General features: G+C 36.4%; 1 protein-coding gene across 1 annotated transcript; it reads right to left on the bottom strand.

Moving 5' to 3' along the window:
- Positions 1-250: 250 nt before the first annotated feature.
- LOC106152839 (uncharacterized) lies at positions 251-20,663 on the bottom strand. Its single transcript, XM_087002026.1, has 20 exons — positions 20,514-20,663; positions 16,757-16,820; positions 15,501-16,581; positions 14,594-15,250; positions 13,660-14,316; positions 12,732-13,388; positions 11,810-12,466; positions 10,891-11,547; positions 9,966-10,622; positions 9,038-9,694; positions 8,128-8,784; positions 7,203-7,859; positions 6,283-6,939; positions 5,363-6,019; positions 4,863-5,081; positions 4,401-4,619; positions 3,474-4,160; positions 3,162-3,243; positions 2,622-2,725; positions 251-2,457 (listed from the first exon to the last, which is right to left on the bottom strand). Exons 2-20 carry the CDS (start codon positions 16,774-16,776, stop codon positions 2,257-2,259), a joined length of 9,840 nt encoding a protein of 3,279 aa, XP_086858152.1. The 5' UTR covers positions 16,777-16,820; positions 20,514-20,663; the 3' UTR covers positions 251-2,256.
- Between the last annotated feature and the right edge of the window lie 634 nt (positions 20,664-21,297).

The following is a 21,297-nucleotide window of genomic DNA, read 5'->3' as shown; positions in this document are numbered from 1 at the left end:
TATAGCCACATATATTTGTCTGATCTTACCATCATCAGGGAGTGGTGAAGTCTGACTGCAAGCAGATGAAATATTGAATGGTAAGATCAGACAAATGTAGCTATAGACAAAAGAATCTTCACTAGTCTATTACAATAACATAGCTAATGAAACTGTTCTACAATTTCCATGATCACTTGGTAACCATGGTTAATATCGACTATCCATCAATTGTTCTATTACATCACTTGAAAATAAAAGATCTGACACAGAATGATTTACTTCCTATATTTTGTATGCTGACATCACTAAGCATTGCTAATATGTAAACTGCCCTAAGAAAATTGAGATAAATGTGTCAATTTTAATATGTGAAACTTAACAAAATTGGGCACTAATTAAGTGATATTTCGCGTGTGAAAATCTGCAAGGATGCTAATATGTGCTGGACAGAGGTTAGCTGGTGAAAAAAAATCGACACCAATTAAATTCCAGTTTCACTGCAATCAATTATGTACAACACAGATACAAATAAGTTGCAATACCAACACCAAACAATTGAAATGTTTCAACTCAAAAGCAGACTCAATTGATGAGATATCTTTGACATTTAAATTGTCTACTCTAATGCAATTACTACCAAAGCCAAGTTTAATTACAACTTCACACATGTTGTAGGCAGGCAAGGCGTAAGCATAACTCTTGCATCTATATAAAAAAAATCGTACATCACAAGTCTTTCTTCATTTAGCCATCCATCTTTTAAGACTAGTCTAGTCTAGTCTAGTTAAAACTAGACATTTCAGCACATAACAAGTGCAACAATACAGAACACCCTTAAAACATCATATAATTGTATGGGTAACAGTTATTGTTTTTAAAATTTACCAAAAATACCACATCAACCATATACTGTTGATCAAATTTATCTGAATATTAAAAATATTACATCTGAATAATTTTAAAAATTTGAAAGAAAGTCACATGTATAAGAAATGTACATTATACAATAACAAAGTTAAAATTGAATAGTTAAGTATTTGTTGACAAACATTTATCACAATGACAGAAAATACTTCACATAAAAAGACCTTCAATTTTTGAAAGAAGGCTGGGGAATGGTGGACTGGTTAAAAATATCAGCAAAAATTATGGCCTAGATAATACATAACTTTCTTATAGTCCTCATTTTCATAAATAAATACTATTTGTAATATAACAGTGTAATAAATTAAGTAAGAGTCTGTAATAAATTAAGTAAGATCTATTTCATTTTTGTTGCCATTTAAAAAAAATTTTCAACGTTGACCCTCATATAATTAATTTTTTTCAAACTTTAAAATGGCTACTTGTCGGGAGCGCACGTGGATCAAGAGACGCTCCCGATGACCTAATTACGTAAATAAGACTTCATTAACTTAGGGGCGCTGATTGGACACTCGTCCTGCAGCAGAAAATCCACCTTAGATCATCATGATAAAGAAAACGGGTATAAAAGATCGTTCTTGTTACAAATCGAGGTCGGTTGTTTAATAAAGCAGCGTTACGTTGATTTATCCTTGTGGTTGACTTGGTTTCTGGCGCACACACTTACGTGAAGTTTTAGACATACGAATCTGGGATCGATCGTGAGAGTGAAAGGTTACTTGTGTAAGTGAGCGTAAGTGAACGATAGTGAGTGAAAGCTTTCTACCATTTAGTATGTTCAGTACATACTAGCAATTTCAAGTGAGCTACATTGAATGATATTCTATTTTAAGTGAAGCTGTCATAAAATCAAATGATTAAAAATCAATTTCCATTTGTTCTTGTAATTGTTCCTTTCTTTTAACTTTAAATTATAGCAATTTTTCATGTATCTACTTGACCAGTCAACGTATTTGTAGAAATTAATTACTGTCACCAACTATCCATTTTTAATTTTTAAATGGTTTTTCAATATCCATATAATTTAATTTGTTTTCAAATTTTAAATTCTTCTATAGGCAATTCAAAATGAGCTACATTGAATGATATTCTATTCTAAATGAAAATTTCATTAAATAAAATGATTATAAATTTCCATGTGTTCTTGTAATTGTTCTTTTGTTCAAAATTTAAACATGCTGTCTAAATCAATCAATGTATATGTAGAAATAAGTTACTGTCAGCAACTATCCACTGCCTAAATATGCTCACCACAGGAATCGTTCTATCTTTATTTCCTTGAAAAGGATAATTCTATGTACAGCTCAAGCGCCATGTCCACTGTTCTTCACCACAGGAATCGTTCGATCTTTATTCCCCTGAAAAGCTCAAGCGCCACATCCACTGTTCTGGGATGTCCAGAGTTGGTACTACATAGAGGACAAGAGGGCCACCAATACTGTCAGCTCTGTTGCCAATGCACTCATCATGGCCCACAAGGTGGATTTCATTCTCATGATACAAGGCCAAGGTAAAATCAGGGTACACGTAGGCAGAATTTTCACTGAAAACCTGAAATATTGATAACAGTGCATTCATATGCAGACGTGTGTTTAAAAAAAACTTGAATATCCATTTATAAGCACCTAAGTCATTCCTATTGATTGAACATAATTATTGTAAACATTTCACATTAATTCTTTTCTATGATTCAGCTTCACTAGACACAACAGTACCTTGTTTTCTATCTGCAATGCTAATTCCTCATAAGTTCGGAATCGTCCACAAAGCACAGAAGCCATTACTTGGCCAGCTCCGTTTTTGACAATAACTTGAACCTCTGAAAAAAAAAAAAAGCATTAACTTAACAAAGGCAAAACAACAGGGCTTGGATTATCATTATCATTATTTCAGTTTCATTTTTTGTTTAGAGATCATCCATTTTTATCATTTTCACAAGTCTGCAAACCATGTGCCTCAAGGGGGGGGGGGGGGGGGCGGGGGGTGTTATTGCACTGTGTGATTTTGAAAAAAAAAATTAAAAATGATCCAAATTACTGTCAAAGGCCATCATTTTAGTTTTTCACCTTGTACTCCCTGAGGGCTGGAGGTCTGGAAAAGGCTTACGATGATGATTACATAAATGGATGAGCACTTAGTGACATTTTATCAAGCTCAACTCAGTAACTGGTTTCAATTATCAATCCAAGAAAGCTACTGATTCTTGCTTTTAACAAATATTTTTAAAACATGTTAGTATTACAACTCTGGCTTACTGGGTTCATAATCTCTTTCTCGAACTTTCCTTTGTTTGTAACTCATCTTTGCTTGGCAAAGTTTCATCCAGTTTTCAGAATCCTGAAAAAAATAATAACAGCATATTTCACATGCCTCAAATGCAATTTTTAAATAGCTGATTGGAGACAAATATATCTTAGTAGGTTAATTACCTTCTTAAACTTGCAAGCCAATACATTCTGTTTCTACAAGACTATTGAAATTTTCTTAATCCCCAAAATATAAAACATCTCAATTCTTTAATGGTTCACCTTTTACAACAAAGTGACATACATTAAGAACACGCGTACCTTTTGACCTTTGGTTTTCCCATTTCTTACTTCTATCCCACCATCAGCTCGATTTCTGCCAGTCGTTCTACATTCTACATTCTTCGTACCATGCTTCCCTCTGGTGGCCTGGTTTAATCTTGAACTGGTCCATAGTGGCAGGTTAAGATTCATCTCACCTCCTCCAGACCTTGTACTTTTACCTTGGGTGTCTGCATCAAAATCTGACCCCACTCCCTCAACAGGTTGTGCTACTCTGCATGTGTCACCATACAGGAGTTGTTGAAGCTCCTCTAGATTTAACTCATTATCAGAATCTGAAACGTCTGAGCTAGAGTGTTCTTCTGGTAGAAAGGAATTGTCCATTTCTGCAAATGGTGGTTGTGGTGGGATGTTTGGAATGAAATGAGAACCACTGGAGCTCCATGGAATGGCAAAGACTGTGAGAGAGTTTGGTTTCTTGAATCCATTATCTATGATATCAAAATTTCTTTTCATATCATGATATTTGGATCTGCAATGGTGCTGAGAAGCCAAGTTCTCTTCACAGTTTCCTCCTGTAGCCACAGCATCTTGCAAGGTTTGTGAGGCAGGAGTTTTGGATGCTTTTGTCTTGAAGGCTGCTGTTCTGCTCCTTGCTGGCTCTAAGCCATGGTTTATCGCTTTCTGGAACTCTGCTTGGGAAATGTCCTGGCATTTTTCCAATTCCTGGATAATAATAATGATGATGATGATGATGATAAGAAAAGTGCAATGAATATACTTGAAATTACTACTTAAGAAAAGTTATACATCTTATTAGATTATATTCTACCTTTCTTTACAAATCAATACACTTTATTGCTACAAGACTTTTAATTTTTTTTTCAACTACAAAAATATCAAAATATCCTGATTCTTAGATGTTTGCCTTCTAACAACAATATGACACATGTTTAAAAGGTATACCTTCTGGGCTTTCTCTTTTCCACTCAGCATTTCTTTCTCACCATCAGCTAAATTTCTGCCAACAGCCTCATCTTGGCTTTTTAGTTGATTCTTCACTGGGGCAGGAGTTTTGGATGCTTTTGTCTTGAAGGCTGCTGTTCTGCTCGTTGCTGACTCTAAGCCTTGGTTTGTCCCTTTCTGGAACTCTGCTTGAGAAATGTCCTGGCATTTTTCCAATTCCTGGATAATAATAATAATAATAATAAGAGAAGTGCAATGAATATACTTATATGCAATCTTGAAATTACTATTTAAGAGAAGTTATACATCTTATTAGATTATATTCTACCTTTCTTTACAAATCAATACACTTTATTGCTACAAGACTTTTAATTTCTTTTTCAGCTACAAAAATATCAAAATATCCTGATTCTTAGATGTTTGCCTTCTAACAACAATATGACACATGTTTAAAAGGTATACCTTCTGGGCTTTCTCTTTTCCACTCAGCATTTCTTTCTCACCATCAGCTAAATTTCTGCCAACAGCTTCATCTTGGCTTTCCAGTTGATTCTTCACTGGGGCAGGAGTTTTGGATGCTTTTGTCTTGAATGCTGCTGTTCTGCTCGTTGCTGACTCTAAGCCTTGGTTTGTCCCTTTCTGGAACTCTGCTTGAGAAAGCTCCTGGCATTTTTCCAAGTCCTGGGTAATAATAATAATAATAATAATAATAATAATAATAATAATAATAATAATAATAATAATAAGAGAAGTGCAATGAATATACTTATATGCAATCTTGAAATTACTATTTAAGGGAAGTTATACATCACATTAGATTATAATCTACCTTTTTTTACAAATCAATACACTTTATGCTACAAGTTTTTAAATTTCTTTTTCAACTACAAAAATATCAAAATATCTTGATTCTTAGATGTTTGCCTTCTAACAATAATATGACACATGTTTAAAAGGTATACCTTCTGGGCTTTCTCTTTTCCACTCGGCATTTCTTTCTCACCATCAGCTAAATTTCTGCCAACAGCTTCATCTTGCACTTCACAAATGGGTGATGGAGTAGACTGCAGTTGATGGGTAGAATCTACATATTTTTCAGTAACATCATGGGTCTCATTTCCTTCATGACATAAGTCTGGCTGAGAGGATGTGGACCTTACTTCAGGTTCTATAGCATCCTTCTTCTGCATTTCTGTTAAGCCTTTTGGTGGGAAGTCGCCATGCTCGTCTCTTGTCATTACTTTTTCCTTGTTTCTTGTAACAGACCCTTTTCTCTGCAAAGAATCATTGTAGGCTATCTTGCTGTGTGCTGCCTCCCTCTGATGCTGTCTTGCCTCCTCACTTTTCTTGTCTCCACGTGGTTTTGTTCTGTTTAAACTGGCCTTGCATGAATATCCTGGCTTTTCTGCTGTTTTTGCTGCTTCTGAATGACCTCTTTTCCCACTTGGTTTGCAAACACTCTTCAAACCGTTTTGGCTTTTCAGTTGATTCTTCACTGGGGCAGGAGTTTTGGATGCTTTTGTCTTGAATGCTGCTGTTCTGCTCGTTGCTGACTCTAAGCCTTGGTTTGTCCCTTTCTGGAACTCTGCTTGAGAAATGTCCTGGCATTTTTCCAAGTCCTGGGTAATAATAGTAAAATAATAATAATAATAATAATAATAATAAGAGAAGTGCAATGAACATACTTTATATGCAGTCTTGAAATTACTATTTAAGGGAAGTTATACATCACATTAGATTATAATCTACCTTTTTTTACAAATCAATACACTTTATGCTACAAGTTTTTAAATTTCTTTTTCAACTACAAAAATATCAAAATATCTTGATTCTTAGATGTTTGCCTTCTAACAATAATATGACACATGTTTAAAAGGTATACCTTCTGGGCTTTCTCTTTTCCACTCGGCATTTCTTTCTCACCATCAGCTAAATTTCTGCCAACAGCTTCATCTTGCACTTCACAAATGGGTGATGGAGTAGACTGCAGTTGATGGGTAGAATCTACATATTTTTCAGTAACATCATGGGTCTCATTTCCTTCATGACATAAGTCTGGCTGAGAGGATGTGGACCTTACTTCAGGTTCTATAGCATCCTTCTTCTGCATTTCTGTTAAGCCTTTTGGTGGGAAGTCGCCATGCTCGTCTCTTGTCATTACTTTTTCCTTGTTTCTTGTAACAGACCCTTTTCTCTGCAAAGAATCATTGTAGGCTATCTTGCTGTGTGCTGCCTCCCTCTGATGCTGTCTTGCCTCCTCACTTTTCTTGTCTCCACGTGGTTTTGTTCTGTTTAAACTGGCCTTGCATGAATATCCTGGCTTTTCTGCTGTTTTTGCTGCTTCTGAATGACCTCTTTTCCCACTTGGTTTGCAAACACTCTTCAAACCGTTTTGGCTTTTCAGTTGATTCTTCACTGGGGCAGGAGTTTTGGATGCTTTTGTCTTGAATGCTGCTGTTCTGCTCGTTGCTGACTCTAAGCCTTGGTTTGTCCCTTTCTGGAACTCTGCTTGAGAAATGTCCTGGCATTTTTCCAAGTCCTGGGTAATAATAGTAAAATAATAATAATAATAATAATAATAATAAGAGAAGTGCAATGAACATACTTTATATGCAGTCTTGAAATTACTATTTAAGGGAAGTTATACATCACATTAGATTATAATCTACCTTTTTTTACAAATCAATACACTTTATGCTACAAGTTTTTAAATTTCTTTTTCAACTACAAAAATATCAAAATATCTTGATTCTTAGATGTTTGCCTTCTAACAATAATATGACACATGTTTAAAAGGTATACCTTCTGGGCTTTCTCTTTTCCACTCGGCATTTCTTTCTCACCATCAGCTAAATTTCTGCCAACAGCTTCATCTTGCACTTCACAAATGGGTGATGGAGTAGACTGCAGTTGATGGGTAGAATCTACATATTTTTCAGTAACATCATGGGTCTCATTTCCTTCATGACATAAGTCTGGCTGAGAGGATGTGGACCTTACTTCAGGTTCTATAGCATCCTTCTTCTGCATTTCTGTTAAGCCTTTTGGTGGGAAGTCGCCATGCTCGTCTCTTGTCATTACTTTTTCCTTGTTTCTTGTAACAGACCCTTTTCTCTGCAAAGAATCATTGTAGGCTATCTTGCTGTGTGCTGCCTCCCTCTGATGCTGTCTTGCCTCCTCACTTTTCTTGTCTCCACGTGGTTTTGTTCTGTTTAAACTGGCCTTGCATGAATATCCTGGCTTTTCTGCTGTTTTTGCTGCTTCTGAATGACCTCTTTTCCCACTTGGTTTGCAAACACTCTTCAAACCGCCTTGACTTTTCAGTTGATTCTTCACTGGGGCAGGAGTTTTGGATGCTTTTGTCTTGAAGGTTGCTGTTCTGCTCGTTGCTGACTCTAAGCCTTGGTTTGTCCCTTTCTGGAACTCTGTTTGAGAAATGTCCTGGCATTTTTCCAAGTCCTGGGTAATAATAATAATAATAATAATAATAATAATAATAATAATGATAAGAGAAGTGCCATGAATATACTTCATATGCAATCTTGAAATTACTATTTAGGGGAAGTTTTACATCGTATTAGATTATAATCTACCTTTCTTTATAAATCAATACACTTTATTGCTACAAGACTTTTAATTTCTTTTTCAACTACAAAAATATCAAAATATCTTGATTCTGAGATGTTTGCCTTCTAACAACAATATGACACATGCTTAAAAGGTATACCTTCTGGGCTTTCTCTTTTCCATTTGGCATTTCTTTCTCACCATCAGCTAAATTTCTGCCAACAGCTTCATCTTGCGCTTCACAAATGGGTGATGGAGTAGAATACAGTTGATGGGTAGAATCTACATATTTTTCAGTAACATCATGGGTCTCATTTCCTTCATGACATAAGTCTGGCTGAGAGGATGTGGACCTAACTTCAGGTTCTATAGCATCCTTCTTCTGCATTTCTGTTAAGCCTTTTGGTGGGAAGTCGCCATGCTCGTCTCTTGTCGTTACTTTTTCCTTGTTTATTGTAACAGACCCTTTTCTCTGCAAAGAATCATTGTAAGCTATCTTGCTGTGTGCTGCCTCCCTCTGATGCTGTCTTGCCTCCTCACTTTTCTTGTCTCCACGTGGTTTTGTTCTGTTTAAACTGGCCTTGCATGAATATCCTGGCTTTTCTGCTGTTTTTGCTGCTTCTGAATGACCTATTTTCCCACTTGGTTTGCAAACACTCTTCAAACCGCCTTGACTTTTCAGTTGATTCTTCACTGGGGCAGGAGTTTTGGATGCTTTTGTCTTGAAGGCTGCTGTTCTGCTCATTGCTGACTCTAAGCCTTGGTTTGTCCCTTTCTGGAACTCTGTTTGAGAAATGTCCTGGCATTTTTCCAAGTCCTGGGTAATAATAATAATAATAATAATAATGATAAGAGAAGTGCCATGAATATACTTCATATGCAATCTTGAAATTACTATTTAGGGGAAGTTTTACATCGTATTAGATTATAATCTACCTTTCTTTATAAATCAATACACTTTATTGCTACAAGACTTTTAATTTCTTTTTCAACTACAAAAATATCAAAATATCTTGATTCTTAGATGTTTGCCTTCTAACAATAATATGACACATGTTTAAAAGGTATACCTTCTGGGCTTTCTCTTTTCCACTCGGCATTTCTTTCTCACCATCAGCTAAATTTCTGCCAACAGCTTCATCTTGCACTTCACAAATGGGTGATGGAGTAGACTGCAGTTGATGGGTAGAATCTACATATTTTTCAGTAACATCATGGGTCTCATTTCCTTCATGACATAAGTCTGGCTGAGAGGATGTGGACCTTACTTCAGGTTCTATAGCATCCTTCTTCTGCATTTCTGTTAAGCCTTTTGGTGGGAAGTCGCCATGCTCGTCTCTTGTCATTACTTTTTCCTTGTTTCTTGTAACAGACCCTTTTCTCTGCAAAGAATCATTGTAAGCTATCTTGCTGCGTGCTGCCTCCCTCTGATGCTGTCTTGCCTCCTCACTTTTCTTGTCTCCACGTGGTTTTGTTCTGTTTAAACTGGCCTTGCATGAATATCCTGGCTTTTCTGCTGTTTTTGCTGCTTCTGAATGACCTCTTTTCCCACTTGGTTTGCAAACACTCTTCAAACCGCCTTGACTTTTCAGTTGATTCTTCACTGGGGCAGGAGTTTTGGATGCTTTTGTCTTGAAGGCTGCTGTTCTGCTCGTTGCTGACTCTAAGCCTTGGTTTGTCCCTTTCAGGAACTCTGTTTGAGAAATGTCCTGGCATTTTTCCAAGTCCTGGGTAATAATAATAATAATAATAATAATAATAATAATAATAATAATGATAAGAGAAGTGCCATGAATATACTTCATATGCAATCTTGAAATTACTATTTAGGGGAAGTTTTACATCGTATTAGATTATAATCTACCTTTCTTTATAAATCAATACACTTTATTGCTACAAGACTTTTAATTTCTTTTTCAACTACAAAAATATCAAAATATCTTGATTCTGAGATGTTTGCCTTCTAACAACAATATGACACATGCTTAAAAGGTATACCTTCTGGGCTTTCTCTTTTCCATTTGGCATTTCTTTCTCACCATCAGCTAAATGTCTGCCAACAGCTTCATCTTGCGCTTCACAAATGGGTGATGGAGTAGAATACAGTTGATGGGTAGAATCTACATATTTTTCAGTAACATCATGGGTCTCATTTCCTTCATGACATAAGTCTGGCTGAGAGGATGTGGACCTAACTTCAGGTTCTATAGCATCCTTCTTCTGCATTTCTGTTAAGCCTTTTGGTGGGAAGTCGCCATGCTCGTCTCTTGTCGTTACTTTTTCCTTGTTTATTGTAACAGACCCTTTTCTCTGCAAAGAATCATTGTAAGCTATCTTGCTGTGTGCTGCCTCCCTCTGATGCTGTCTTGCCTCCTCACTTTTCTTGTCTCCACATGGTTTTGTTCTGTTTAAACTGGCCTTGCATGAATATCCTGGCTTTTCTGCTGTTTTTGCTGCTTCTGAATGACCTCTTTTCCCACTTGGTTTGCAAACACTCTTCAAACCGCCTTGACTTTTCAGTTGATTCTTCACTGGGGCAGGAGTTTTGGATGCTTTTGTCTTGAAGGCTGCTGTTCTGCTCGTTGCTGACTCTAAGCCTTGGTTTGTCCCTTTCTGGAACTCTGTTTGAGAAATGTCCTGGCATTTTTCCAAGTCCTGGGTAATAATAATAATAATAATAATAATAATAATAATAATAATGATAAGAGAAGTGCCATGAATATACTTCATATGCAATCTTGAAATTACTATTTAGGGGAAGTTTTACATCGTATTAGATTATAATCTACCTTTCTTTATAAATCAATACACTTTATTGCTACAAGACTTTTAATTTCTTTTTCAACTACAAAAATATCAAAATATCTTGATTCTGAGATGTTTGCCTTCTAACAACAATATGACACATGCTTAAAAGGTATACCTTCTGGGCTTTCTCTTTTCCATTTGGCATTTCCTTCTCACCATCAGCTAAATGTCTGCCAACAGCTTCATCTTGCGCTTCACAAATGGGTGATGGAGTAGAATACAGTTGATGGGTAAAATCTACATATTTTTCAGTAACATCATGGGTCTCATTTCCTTCATGACATAAGTCTGGCTGAGAGGATGTGGACCTAACTTCAGGTTCTATAGCATCCTTCTTCTGCATTTCTGTTAAGCCTTTTGGTGGGAAGTCGCCATGCTCGTCTCTTGTCATTACTTTTTCCTTGTTTCTTGTAACAGACCCTTTTCTCTGCAAAGAATCATTGTAAGCTATCTTGCTGCGTGCTGCCTCCCTCTGATGCTGTCTTGCCTCCTCACTTTTCTTGTCTCCACGTGGTTTTGTTCTGTTTAAACTGGCCTTGCATGAATATCCTGGCTTTTCTGCTGTTTTTGCTGCTTCTGAATGACCTCTTTTCCCACTTGGTTTGCAAACACTCTTCAAACCGCCTTGACTTTTCAGTTGATTCTTCACTGGGGCAGGAGTTTTGGATGCTTTTGTCTTGAAGGCTGCTGTTCTGCTCGTTGCTGACTCTAAGCCTTGGTTTGTCCCTTTCTGGAACTCTGTTTGAGAAATGTCCTGGCATTTTTCCAAGTCCTGGGTAATAATAATAATAATAATAATAATAATAATAATGATAAGAGAAGTGCCATGAATATACTTCATATGCAATCTTGAAATTACTATTTAGGGGAAGTTTTACATCGTATTAGATTATAATCTACCTTTCTTTATAAATCAATACACTTTATTGCTACAAGACTTTTAATTTCTTTTTCAACTACAAAAATATCAAAATATCTTGATTCTGAGATGTTTGCCTTCTAACAACAATATGACACATGCTTAAAAGGTATACCTTCTGGGCTTTCTCTTTTCCATTTGGCATTTCTTTCTCACCATCAGCTAAATGTCTGCCAACAGCTTCATCTTGCGCTTCACAAATGGGTGATGGAGTAGAATACAGTTGATGGGTAGAATCTACATATTTTTCAGTAACATCATGGGTCTCATTTCCTTCATGACATAAGTCTGGCTGAGAGGATGTGGACCTAACTTCAGGTTCTATAGCATCCTTCTTCTGCATTTCTGTTAAGCCTTTTGGTGGGAAGTCGCCATGCTCGTCTCTTGTCGTTACTTTTTCCTTGTTTATTGTAACAGACCCTTTTCTCTGCAAAGAATCATTGTAAGCTATCTTGCTGTGTGCTGCCTCCCTCTGATGCTGTCTTGCCTCCTCACTTTTCTTGTCTCCACATGGTTTTGTTCTGTTTAAACTGGCCTTGCATGAATATCCTGGCTTTTCTGCTGTTTTTGCTGCTTCTGAATGACCTCTTTTCCCACTTGGTTTGCAAACACTCTTCAAACCGCCTTGACTTTTCAGTTGATTCTTCACTGGGGCAGGAGTTTTGGATGCTTTTGTCTTGAAGGCTGCTGTTCTGCTCGTTGCTGACTCTAAGCCTTGGTTTGTCCCTTTCTGGAACTCTGTTTGAGAAATGTCCTGGCATTTTTCCAAGTCCTGGGTAATAATAATAATAATAATAATAATAATAATAATAATGATAAGAGAAGTGCCATGAATATACTTCATATGCAATCTTGAAATTACTATTTAGGGGAAGTTTTACATCGTATTAGATTATAATCTACCTTTCTTTATAAATCAATACACTTTATTGCTACAAGACTTTTAATTTCTTTTTCAACTACAAAAATATCAAAATATCTTGATTCTGAGATGTTTGCCTTCTAACAACAATATGACACATGCTTAAAAGGTATACCTTCTGGGCTTTCTCTTTTCCATTTGGCATTTCTTTCTCACCATCAGCTAAATTTCTGCCAACAGCTTCATCTTGCGCTTCACAAATGGGTGATGGAGTAGAATACAGTTGATGGGTAGAATCTACATATTTTTCAGTAACATCATGGGTCTCATTTCCTTCATGACATAAGTCTGGCTGAGAGGATGTGGACCTAACTTCAGGTTCTATAGCATCCTTCTTCTGCATTTCTGTTAAGCCTTTTGGTGGGAAGTCGCCATGCTCGTCTCTTGTCGTTACTTTTTCCTTGTTTATTGTAACAGACCCTTTTCTCTGCAAAGAATCATTGTAAGCTATCTTGCTGTGTGCTGCCTCCCTCTGATGCTGTCTTGCCTCCTCACTTTTCTTGTCTCCACGTGGTTTTGTTCTGTTTAAACTGGCCTTGCATGAATATCCTGGCTTTTCTGCTGTTTTTGCTGCTTCTGAATGACCTCTTTTCCCACTTGGTTTGCAAACACTCTTCAAACCGCCTTGACTTTTCAGTTGATTCTTCACTGGGGCAGGAGTTTTGGATGCTTTTGTCTTGAAGGCTGCTGTTCTGCTCATTGCTGACTCTAAGCCTTGGTTTGTCCCTTTCTGGAACTCTGTTTGAGAAATGTCCTGGCATTTTTCCAAGTCCTGGGTAATAATAATAATAATAATAATAATAATAATAATAATAATAATGATAAGAGAAGTGCCATGAATATACTTCATATGCAATCTTGAAATTACTATTTAGGGGAAGTTTTACATCGTATTAGATTATAATCTACCTTTCTTTATAAATCAATACACTTTATTGCTACAAGACTTTTAATTTCTTTTTCAACTACAAAAATATCAAAATATCTTGATTCTGAGATGTTTGCCTTCTAACAACAATATGACACATGCTTAAAAGGTATACCTTCTGGGCTTTCTCTTTTCCATTTGGCATTTCTTTCTCACCATCAGCTAAATGTCTGCCAACAGCTTCATCTTGCGCTTCACAAATGGGTGATGGAGTAGAATACAGTTGATGGGTAGAATCTACATATTTTTCAGTAACATCATGGGTCTCATTTCCTTCATGACATAAGTCTGGCTGAGAGGATGTGGACCTAACTTCAGGTTCTATAGCATCCTTCTTCTGCATTTCTGTTAAGCCTTTTGGTGGGAAGTCGCCATGCTCGTCTCTTGTCGTTACTTTTTCCTTGTTTATTGTAACAGACCCTTTTCTCTGCAAAGAATCATTGTAAGCTATCTTGCTGTGTGCTGCCTCCCTCTGATGCTGTCTTGCCTCCTCACTTTTCTTGTCTCCACATGGTTTTGTTCTGTTTAAACTGGCCTTGCATGAATATCCTGGCTTTTCTGCTGTTTTTGCTGCTTCTGAATGACCTCTTTTCCCACTTGGTTTGCAAACACTCTTCAAACCGCCTTGACTTTTCAGTTGATTCTTCACTGGGGCAGGAGTTTTGGATGCTTTTGTCTTGAATGCTGCTGTTCTGCTCGTTGCTGACTCTAAGCCTTGGTTTGTCCCTTTCTGGAACTCTGATTGAGAAATGTCCTGGCATTTTTCCAAGTTCTGGGTAATAATAATAATAATAATAATAATAATAATAATAATAATAATAATAATAATAAGAGAAGTGCAATGAACATACTTTATATGCAGTCTTGAAATTACTATTTAAGGGAAGTTATACATCATATTAGATTATAATCTACCTTTTTTTACAAATCAATACACGTTTTTGCTACAAGTTTTAAAATTTCTTTTTCAACTACAAAAATATCAAAATATCTTGATTCTTAGATGTTTGCCTTCTAACAATAATATGACACATGTTTAAAAGGTATACCTTCTGGGCTTTCTCTTTTCCACTCGGCATTTCTTTCTCACCATCAGCTAAATTTCTGCCAACAGCTTCATCTTGCACTTCACAAATGGGTGTTGGAGTAGACTGCAGTTGATGGGTAGAATCTACATATTTTTCAGTAACATCATGGGTCTCATTTCCTTCATGACATAAGTCTGGCTGAGAGGATGTGGACCTTACTTCAGGTTCTATAGCATCCTTCTTCTGCATTTCTGTTAAGCCTTTTGGTGGGAAGTCGCCATGCTCGTCTCTTGTCATTACTTTTTCCTTGTTTCTTGTAACAGACCCTTTTCTCTGCAAAGAATCATTGTAAGCCATCTTGCTGCGTGCTGCCTCCCTCTGATGCTGTCTTGCCTCCTCACTTTTCTTGTCTCCACGTGGTTTTGTTCTGTTTAAACTGGCCTTCCATGAATATCCTGGCTTTTCTGCTGTTTTTGCTGCTTCTGAATGACCTCTTTTCCCACTTGGTTTGCAAACACTCTTCAAACCGCCTTGACTTTTCAGTTGATTCTTCACTGGGGCTGGAGTTTTGGATGCTTTTGTCTTGAATGCTGCTGTTCTGCTCGTTGCTGACTCTAAGCCTTGGTTTGTCCCTTTCTGGAACTCTGCTTGAGAAATGTCCAGGCATTTTTCCAATTCCTGGATAATGATGATGATGATGATGATGATGATAAGAGAAGTGCAATTTATATACTTCATATTCAATCTTGAAATTACTATTTAGAAGTTATTTATCTTATTAGATTCTATTCTACAACCTTACTTTACAAATCAATACACTCTATTGCTACAAGACTACTTTAATTTTTTTCAACTACAAAATATCAAAATATCTTGATTCTTAGATGTTTGCCTTTTAATAACAATATGAGATGTTTAAAAGGTATACCTCCTGGGTTTTGGATTTTCCACTGGCTATTCCTTTCTCACCATCAGCTAAATTTCTGCCAGCAGCTCCATCTTGTACTTCACAAATGGGTGATGGAATAGAATGCAGTTGATGGGTAGACTCTACATAGGTTGCTTCTCTCCTCTCACCCAAATCATTAACAGCTGCCTCCTTTATTGTTTGTGTCTCTTTATTTCTGCTTGCCTCTCTGGTGGCTTCTGTCTGGGTACCTTTCTCCAAAAATAGAGTGGTTTTATTTTGCTTGTTTGACACATTATTATGAATTACTTCTGTTTTATTTATGAATTGACCTTCATTCCCCTTCCATTCTGATCCATGCCTGGGAAATTCTGGGTCATTGTCAGAAACATGGTCATCATCCAAAGCTTGGTCACTTCTGTCTTTTGTAGATTCAATGTTATTTTTGCTTTCCTCTACAATGGAAATGGAATCATCTGGTATGACCCCTGACAAAACTTTTTTTCTGGGATTAGTTTGAACTGAAATCACGAGTCCACTGGCTGAAGATACAGAAATGTTCTTTTCCAAGTTGGTAATTTCTTGAACTGAAAGAATTTCACTTTCTGAACTCTTTTCCCCGCTGTTTTCACTTGGTTGGATGCATCTGGAATCTTTTTGGACATTTAGTGTGTCCATTTGGTGAACACTGCCCATTGCCCTTCTTTTAGACTTAAGACAAAGAGCCTGGCTATCATCTGTACCCCCATTTGGAGATGTCTTGTTGAGACTCAAGAACTTGCCATCAAAGTCCACTCTATCCCTTGGCTGTCCAGTTGTCCGGTCATCAAAAAACTGCTGCTCTACACATGACTCTTGTCGGATTTGTGAAGGATTGGACCCAACTGATACCATTTTTTTAGAGAGGCAAGGTGTAGCGGTTTCTTCACGTGAAGTGTGTTTTTCAACTGGGTAGTTATCTGAATCCTGTACTTCATGAGGTGATCTATCCTGTATCCCTGCCACTCCACAAGCAGAAAAAGACACTTCTTTGGTACCACTTTTGGGTATCTGAGCAACTGGATACTTGAGGACTTCAGATGATGTCTCACTTTGAGAAGTTCTGCAAGTTAGTGATTTTTTATGATAAAAATTAACATGTGCACCAATGAAAATCTAAAGTAGATTTAGACAAAGCACCAAATTATCAAATTATAACTTCCCAACTACAGCATGATTTCACAGAAAGCCTTCCATCATTATTTAATCTGACATGCATCACAGTGTCAATAACTTACTTTTCCTGCTTCTCGGCCATCCTGGCTTTCTTTAAGGCATTCACTTCAAGTATTAGTACTTCTCCTGACAAATATAAAATATGTTATAAGTTGTATGACCTTGTGGTCCAAATGTCTGCTCTGGATAAAGAAAAAGAGAGATAAGACGGGCTATACACGGTCCATTAATGTGGTTAAAGGCCTTTAATGCATATTTATGTATGCACATAATTCTTTTAGCAAAATCTACCTTGGACCTAAATAGAGAAGGACAAGAAACGCGGCATCTTCCTTTGAAGCTATGTGCGTTCGGGTAAACATTCGCCTATTGTCTCACATAATCTGTTTTGATAGCTCCACGGGCGTCTGAACAGCTTATTATCAAGGTAGCGCGCGCTGTGCTTCAGTGCATTTCTATTGTTTCTCTGCATTGATAACGCAATTTCTCGCAGTCCCTCATGGTTGCTATGATACAGCATTGCCGCCATCTTGCAGTTGCGAGCACACAGGTTTCCGCCAACACGTGGAAATTTATTGAGGGGTTTTCGGCATTTTTCCCCGTTACCTCATAAAAACAGGGTGTGAAGTTTGTCTTCAATACCTGCTGCCTTTCCCTGTCCGTAAGGTAGTCTCTGACAGGACAGGAATATGCACCCAACGACCGGAAATCTCATTCCTACATGTACCAGTAGCTGTGACACCCCGGAAGATCAATCAAATTTACACAAGAACTGACTGCTGGTGAATCAGACAAATTAAAAATGGACCTTTTTAGCATGTTTGTGAAATTATATATTACCATTAGGGGCCACTCATTTCGCAGACAGCTTAAAGAAAAGTACCAAGAATCTGTGTCTGCATCTACGAAAGAAAAAGGATTGAGAAAGTCTCTCAAAAGGAACAGTAGAATTACAGCTTGAATTATTACCTAGATTTTCAACAAACAGACAGTATGATCTTGTGCATTTATAACAATTGGGTTTTTTCACTTAGCAATTAAGATCTTAATTAGAAATTTCATCTAGGTTTACATTAATTTTAATTAGTTATTTAAGAGTCAGATTTGTCGTATTAGTTTGGTAGAAAATAATACACCAGGTACCAAAATATGGCTTTCTGTTTTCAGTAACTGAAAAGCAGTCGTAATTCAAGAACTTATTATAAGTATTTATAATATTTGTTTTTTTCATTCAGCAACTATCTTTCATTTATATTTCCCTTTATTTTTCATTAAAAGTTACCCGTTTACATTATGAGATTAATTTCACCAATACTGATCTTATGGTAATAAAAAATGCATATATTTGATATAAAAAATCTTCTTTTTATTTCTTTTCACTTCCTTTTTTTTTTACACAACTTTAAATAATAAAAGATTTGACAAATAAGACGCATATCACTGCAAGAGGGTCAATGTCAAATGTGAGTATGAATTTTATCAGGATTTTTTAAACCTGTAGTTAGTGTATTCTAACAAATAAGACGCATATCACTGCAAGAGGGTCAATGTCAAATGTGAGTATGAATTTTATCAGGATCAGATTTTTTAAACCTGTAGTTAGTGTATTCTGAGGTAATTGAATATGCAATTTCAATCAAGCAAGAAAAAACTGTCTAAACATGTAATCCATGTTTTTTACATTTGATTTTTTTTCATTATAAGATAGGAAATATAAAACAACTTGAGTACATTCCAATATTTATTCTTATAAAAGTAAACATTAAAATTTTAAAATGCTTGTTACAAAGCTAGTGATGATGAATATACAATACATGTAGACTAATGTGCAGTTTTCTTGTCTTGTCTCTTTTTGTGAAAGTCATGTTGGAGTTCTTTCCTATTTGTATCCAAGTAGTATTAACTTATTTATAAAAGGTATAAACTAATTTCTCATTGACCTATGTGAATTACTGTCCAAATGTTTAATTAGTGCGTCTCCTCTTGGGCAATGGTGCATTGTCCAATTTTAACTTTCCGGCATCTTGTGGAGAGAATCTGGAAGAGAATAAGAAAGTTTTTATCACAAACTACTATAAATGACAATTGCCTTTTTTACTTCTACTTGGACATTTGAGCCACAGGTAAGCCTTATCAAATGCATCTCAAGATTCTACCTGTCAGGTAGATTTTCCCTCTAGTTAAATTTACTTCCCTTGTTGGGCATGGACTTTCTAGATCATTATCAGCCAGGTAACTAAGCCGTCTGGCCCTTTGATGATTTGATAAAGCCAGCTAGGTGCTATCCAAAGGCATGTCTCAGGATTATTTCAAAGATTTCAAGCACCTGATAACAAGATAATACAATGTAGCAAGGCAATTACAGAGGTGAGACTCTTATCACAAATGTGATCAAGATCTACTTTTATGACCATTACCCGAGTAAATGTAATCATGAACTTTGCATGTGTACATGTCCACATATACACTTTCACTATAAGACCAATGAGGGTGTTTGTCAATCGTCTTTATTCTGTTTAGGGAATCCAATTTAAAAATGAAAAACTAATAATTATTATTCTCAAACTGGAGCAGACTTTAGCCGGTCATGTGAATATACATATATACTTCAGAGTAGAGTTAATGTCAACTTTGATAAAAGGATATTAAAAGGCCCACAGGTGCGTTTTTTGTGTGTAACAATTGCATGGGTGGTGCCATATTGCAATGATAGCCCATATTGAGAGTCAAAAAAATAATAATTATCATTTTCAGACCAGAGCTGACTGTAGCCGGTAATGTGTAAATATATATATACTTTAGAGCAGTGTTAATGTCAACTTTGATAAAAGGATATTAAAAGGAACACAGGTGCGTTTTTGTGTGTCATAATTGCATGTGTTGTGCCATATTGCAATGATAGCCCATATTGAGAGTTATAAAAATAATAATTATCATTCTCAGACCGGAGCTGACTGTAGCCGGTAATGTGTAAATATATATATACTTCAGAGCAGTGTTAATGTCAACTTTGATAAAAGGATATTAAAAGGATCACAGGTGCGTTTTTGTGTGTCACAATTGCATGTGTGGTGCCATGTTGCAACGAGAGCCCATATTAAGAGTTAAAAATATTAATTATCATTCCATAATTCGGGCTCACTTAAGCAAGTAACATATACCTATACATATAGTACACAGCGGTGTTGATGCTACCTTTATCTAAACCGTACGTAAAAAATACCAGACCTAAAACGATGTCGGCGAGTCGAATAAATCGGAGAGGAATTGCGTCATTTCAATTCAAAACACGATTTGAGGTTAAATTATTGCCGCATCTATGGCTAATTCTTTACATAGAGGTAAAATTTCGAGACTAGAAATATTTTTCTATCGGATTATAGCTAAAGACAAGTATTCGACACCGCAGTTGTACAATTTTAAACACTCATTTTACGGCAACAAACACGATTGCCTTCACCATATTGGGCATTTGAATTCCCCCATGAACAAACATACCTTATTCTCATCTAGCATCCAAAATAGCAAAAGAAATTGTACTTACATTTTATCTCTATAAGTGTCTTGACTCATCCACCCGAACGTTTTCCTCGCGTTATCACCAGCTACCTGTCCAAATGACACAAAAAGTCATCAACAGCGGCGATATGCTCGCTACCTGTACGGGAGGTCACGTGATCCGAAAGCACATCGTTTCGCGAAGAGCTCGCGCTAAGCCGATTATCCTTTGATCTTTCTCCGCGTTACTTGTCCTTCTCTATTTAGGTCCAAGAATCTACTAACAAAGATATAGCACTAGCAAAACTGGCGTATACTCACTCCTCTTGGGGAATCCTCTTAATTGAGCAGTGTATTGTCAGCTGTTGTAAACGATTGTTGTCAAACAAAATCAGCACTAGTATTAAAGCTTCCTGACAATCTTTGCACATGAATTTGCAGTCATATTTATTTACCAACCACTTTGCCTCGATCATGATCGATCCGCATACAGAAAGAAAAAGAAGGTCCGATACAGACAGAATATTTCACTGCATACACTGCAAAATATATGTTTGAATATGGTATGGTATGGTATGGTCAACACTGATACTTAACTTAAGTGAACAACCGAGAAGAAACATTGCACGAACTTAAATTAACATGTTAAGCTAGGGGTCTATTTTTTTAAATGTAAAGTAGATCATTGCGTAAAAACTTCCGTGTTGTCATTCGTCATAAGTAATTTTATCACAAAAATAACATTCATGGTTTGACTGAAATTCTTATCTTAACCATAGAAGTTCTCTACTTCTTTGTCTTAACACGCAGGATTTTGGCGCGAAAGTATATCCTCCGATCCTCGTGATCACGCGAGCTTATCACGTGCTCACCACGCTCGGCTGAGCACAGGAACAAAACAGTTCCTTGACAATCTAAGGTCCTTGTTATGAGAACAAGGTCAACAGGACGGTTTATGGCGTTTTTTTAGCTCTAAATTCTATGAAATATCACTTAATTAATAAAAAGGCCTCGCATAAGAATTTATTATATTAAATTATAAGGTATATTTTATATTTTAAAGTATTATTGAAGATTCCATTAATAAGCGAGAAGTAATGTATTT

Source organism: Lingula anatina, chromosome 1, assembly GCF_051362555.1.
Source record: "Lingula anatina isolate TDL-2025a chromosome 1, LinAna3.0, whole genome shotgun sequence".
In the NCBI taxonomy this organism is placed as follows: domain Eukaryota; kingdom Metazoa; phylum Brachiopoda; class Lingulata; order Lingulida; family Lingulidae; genus Lingula; species Lingula anatina.
The sequence above is the reverse complement of the archived record's forward strand: the minus strand, read 5'-3'. Positions and strand labels throughout refer to the sequence as shown.

Excerpts from the sequence above, each read along its gene's own strand:
- LOC106152839 (XM_087002026.1), bottom strand. The coding sequence starts at position 16,776 with ATGGCCGAGAAGCAGGAAAA. Across the intron at positions 14,317-14,593 it reads GAAAAGAGAAAGCCCAGAAG|AACTTGGAAAAATGCCAGGA; the intron begins GTATACCTTTTA and ends ATTATTACCCAG. Across the intron at positions 6,940-7,202 it reads GAAAAGAGAAAGCCCAGAAG|GACTTGGAAAAATGCCAGGA; the intron begins GTATACCTTTTA and ends ATTATTACCCAG.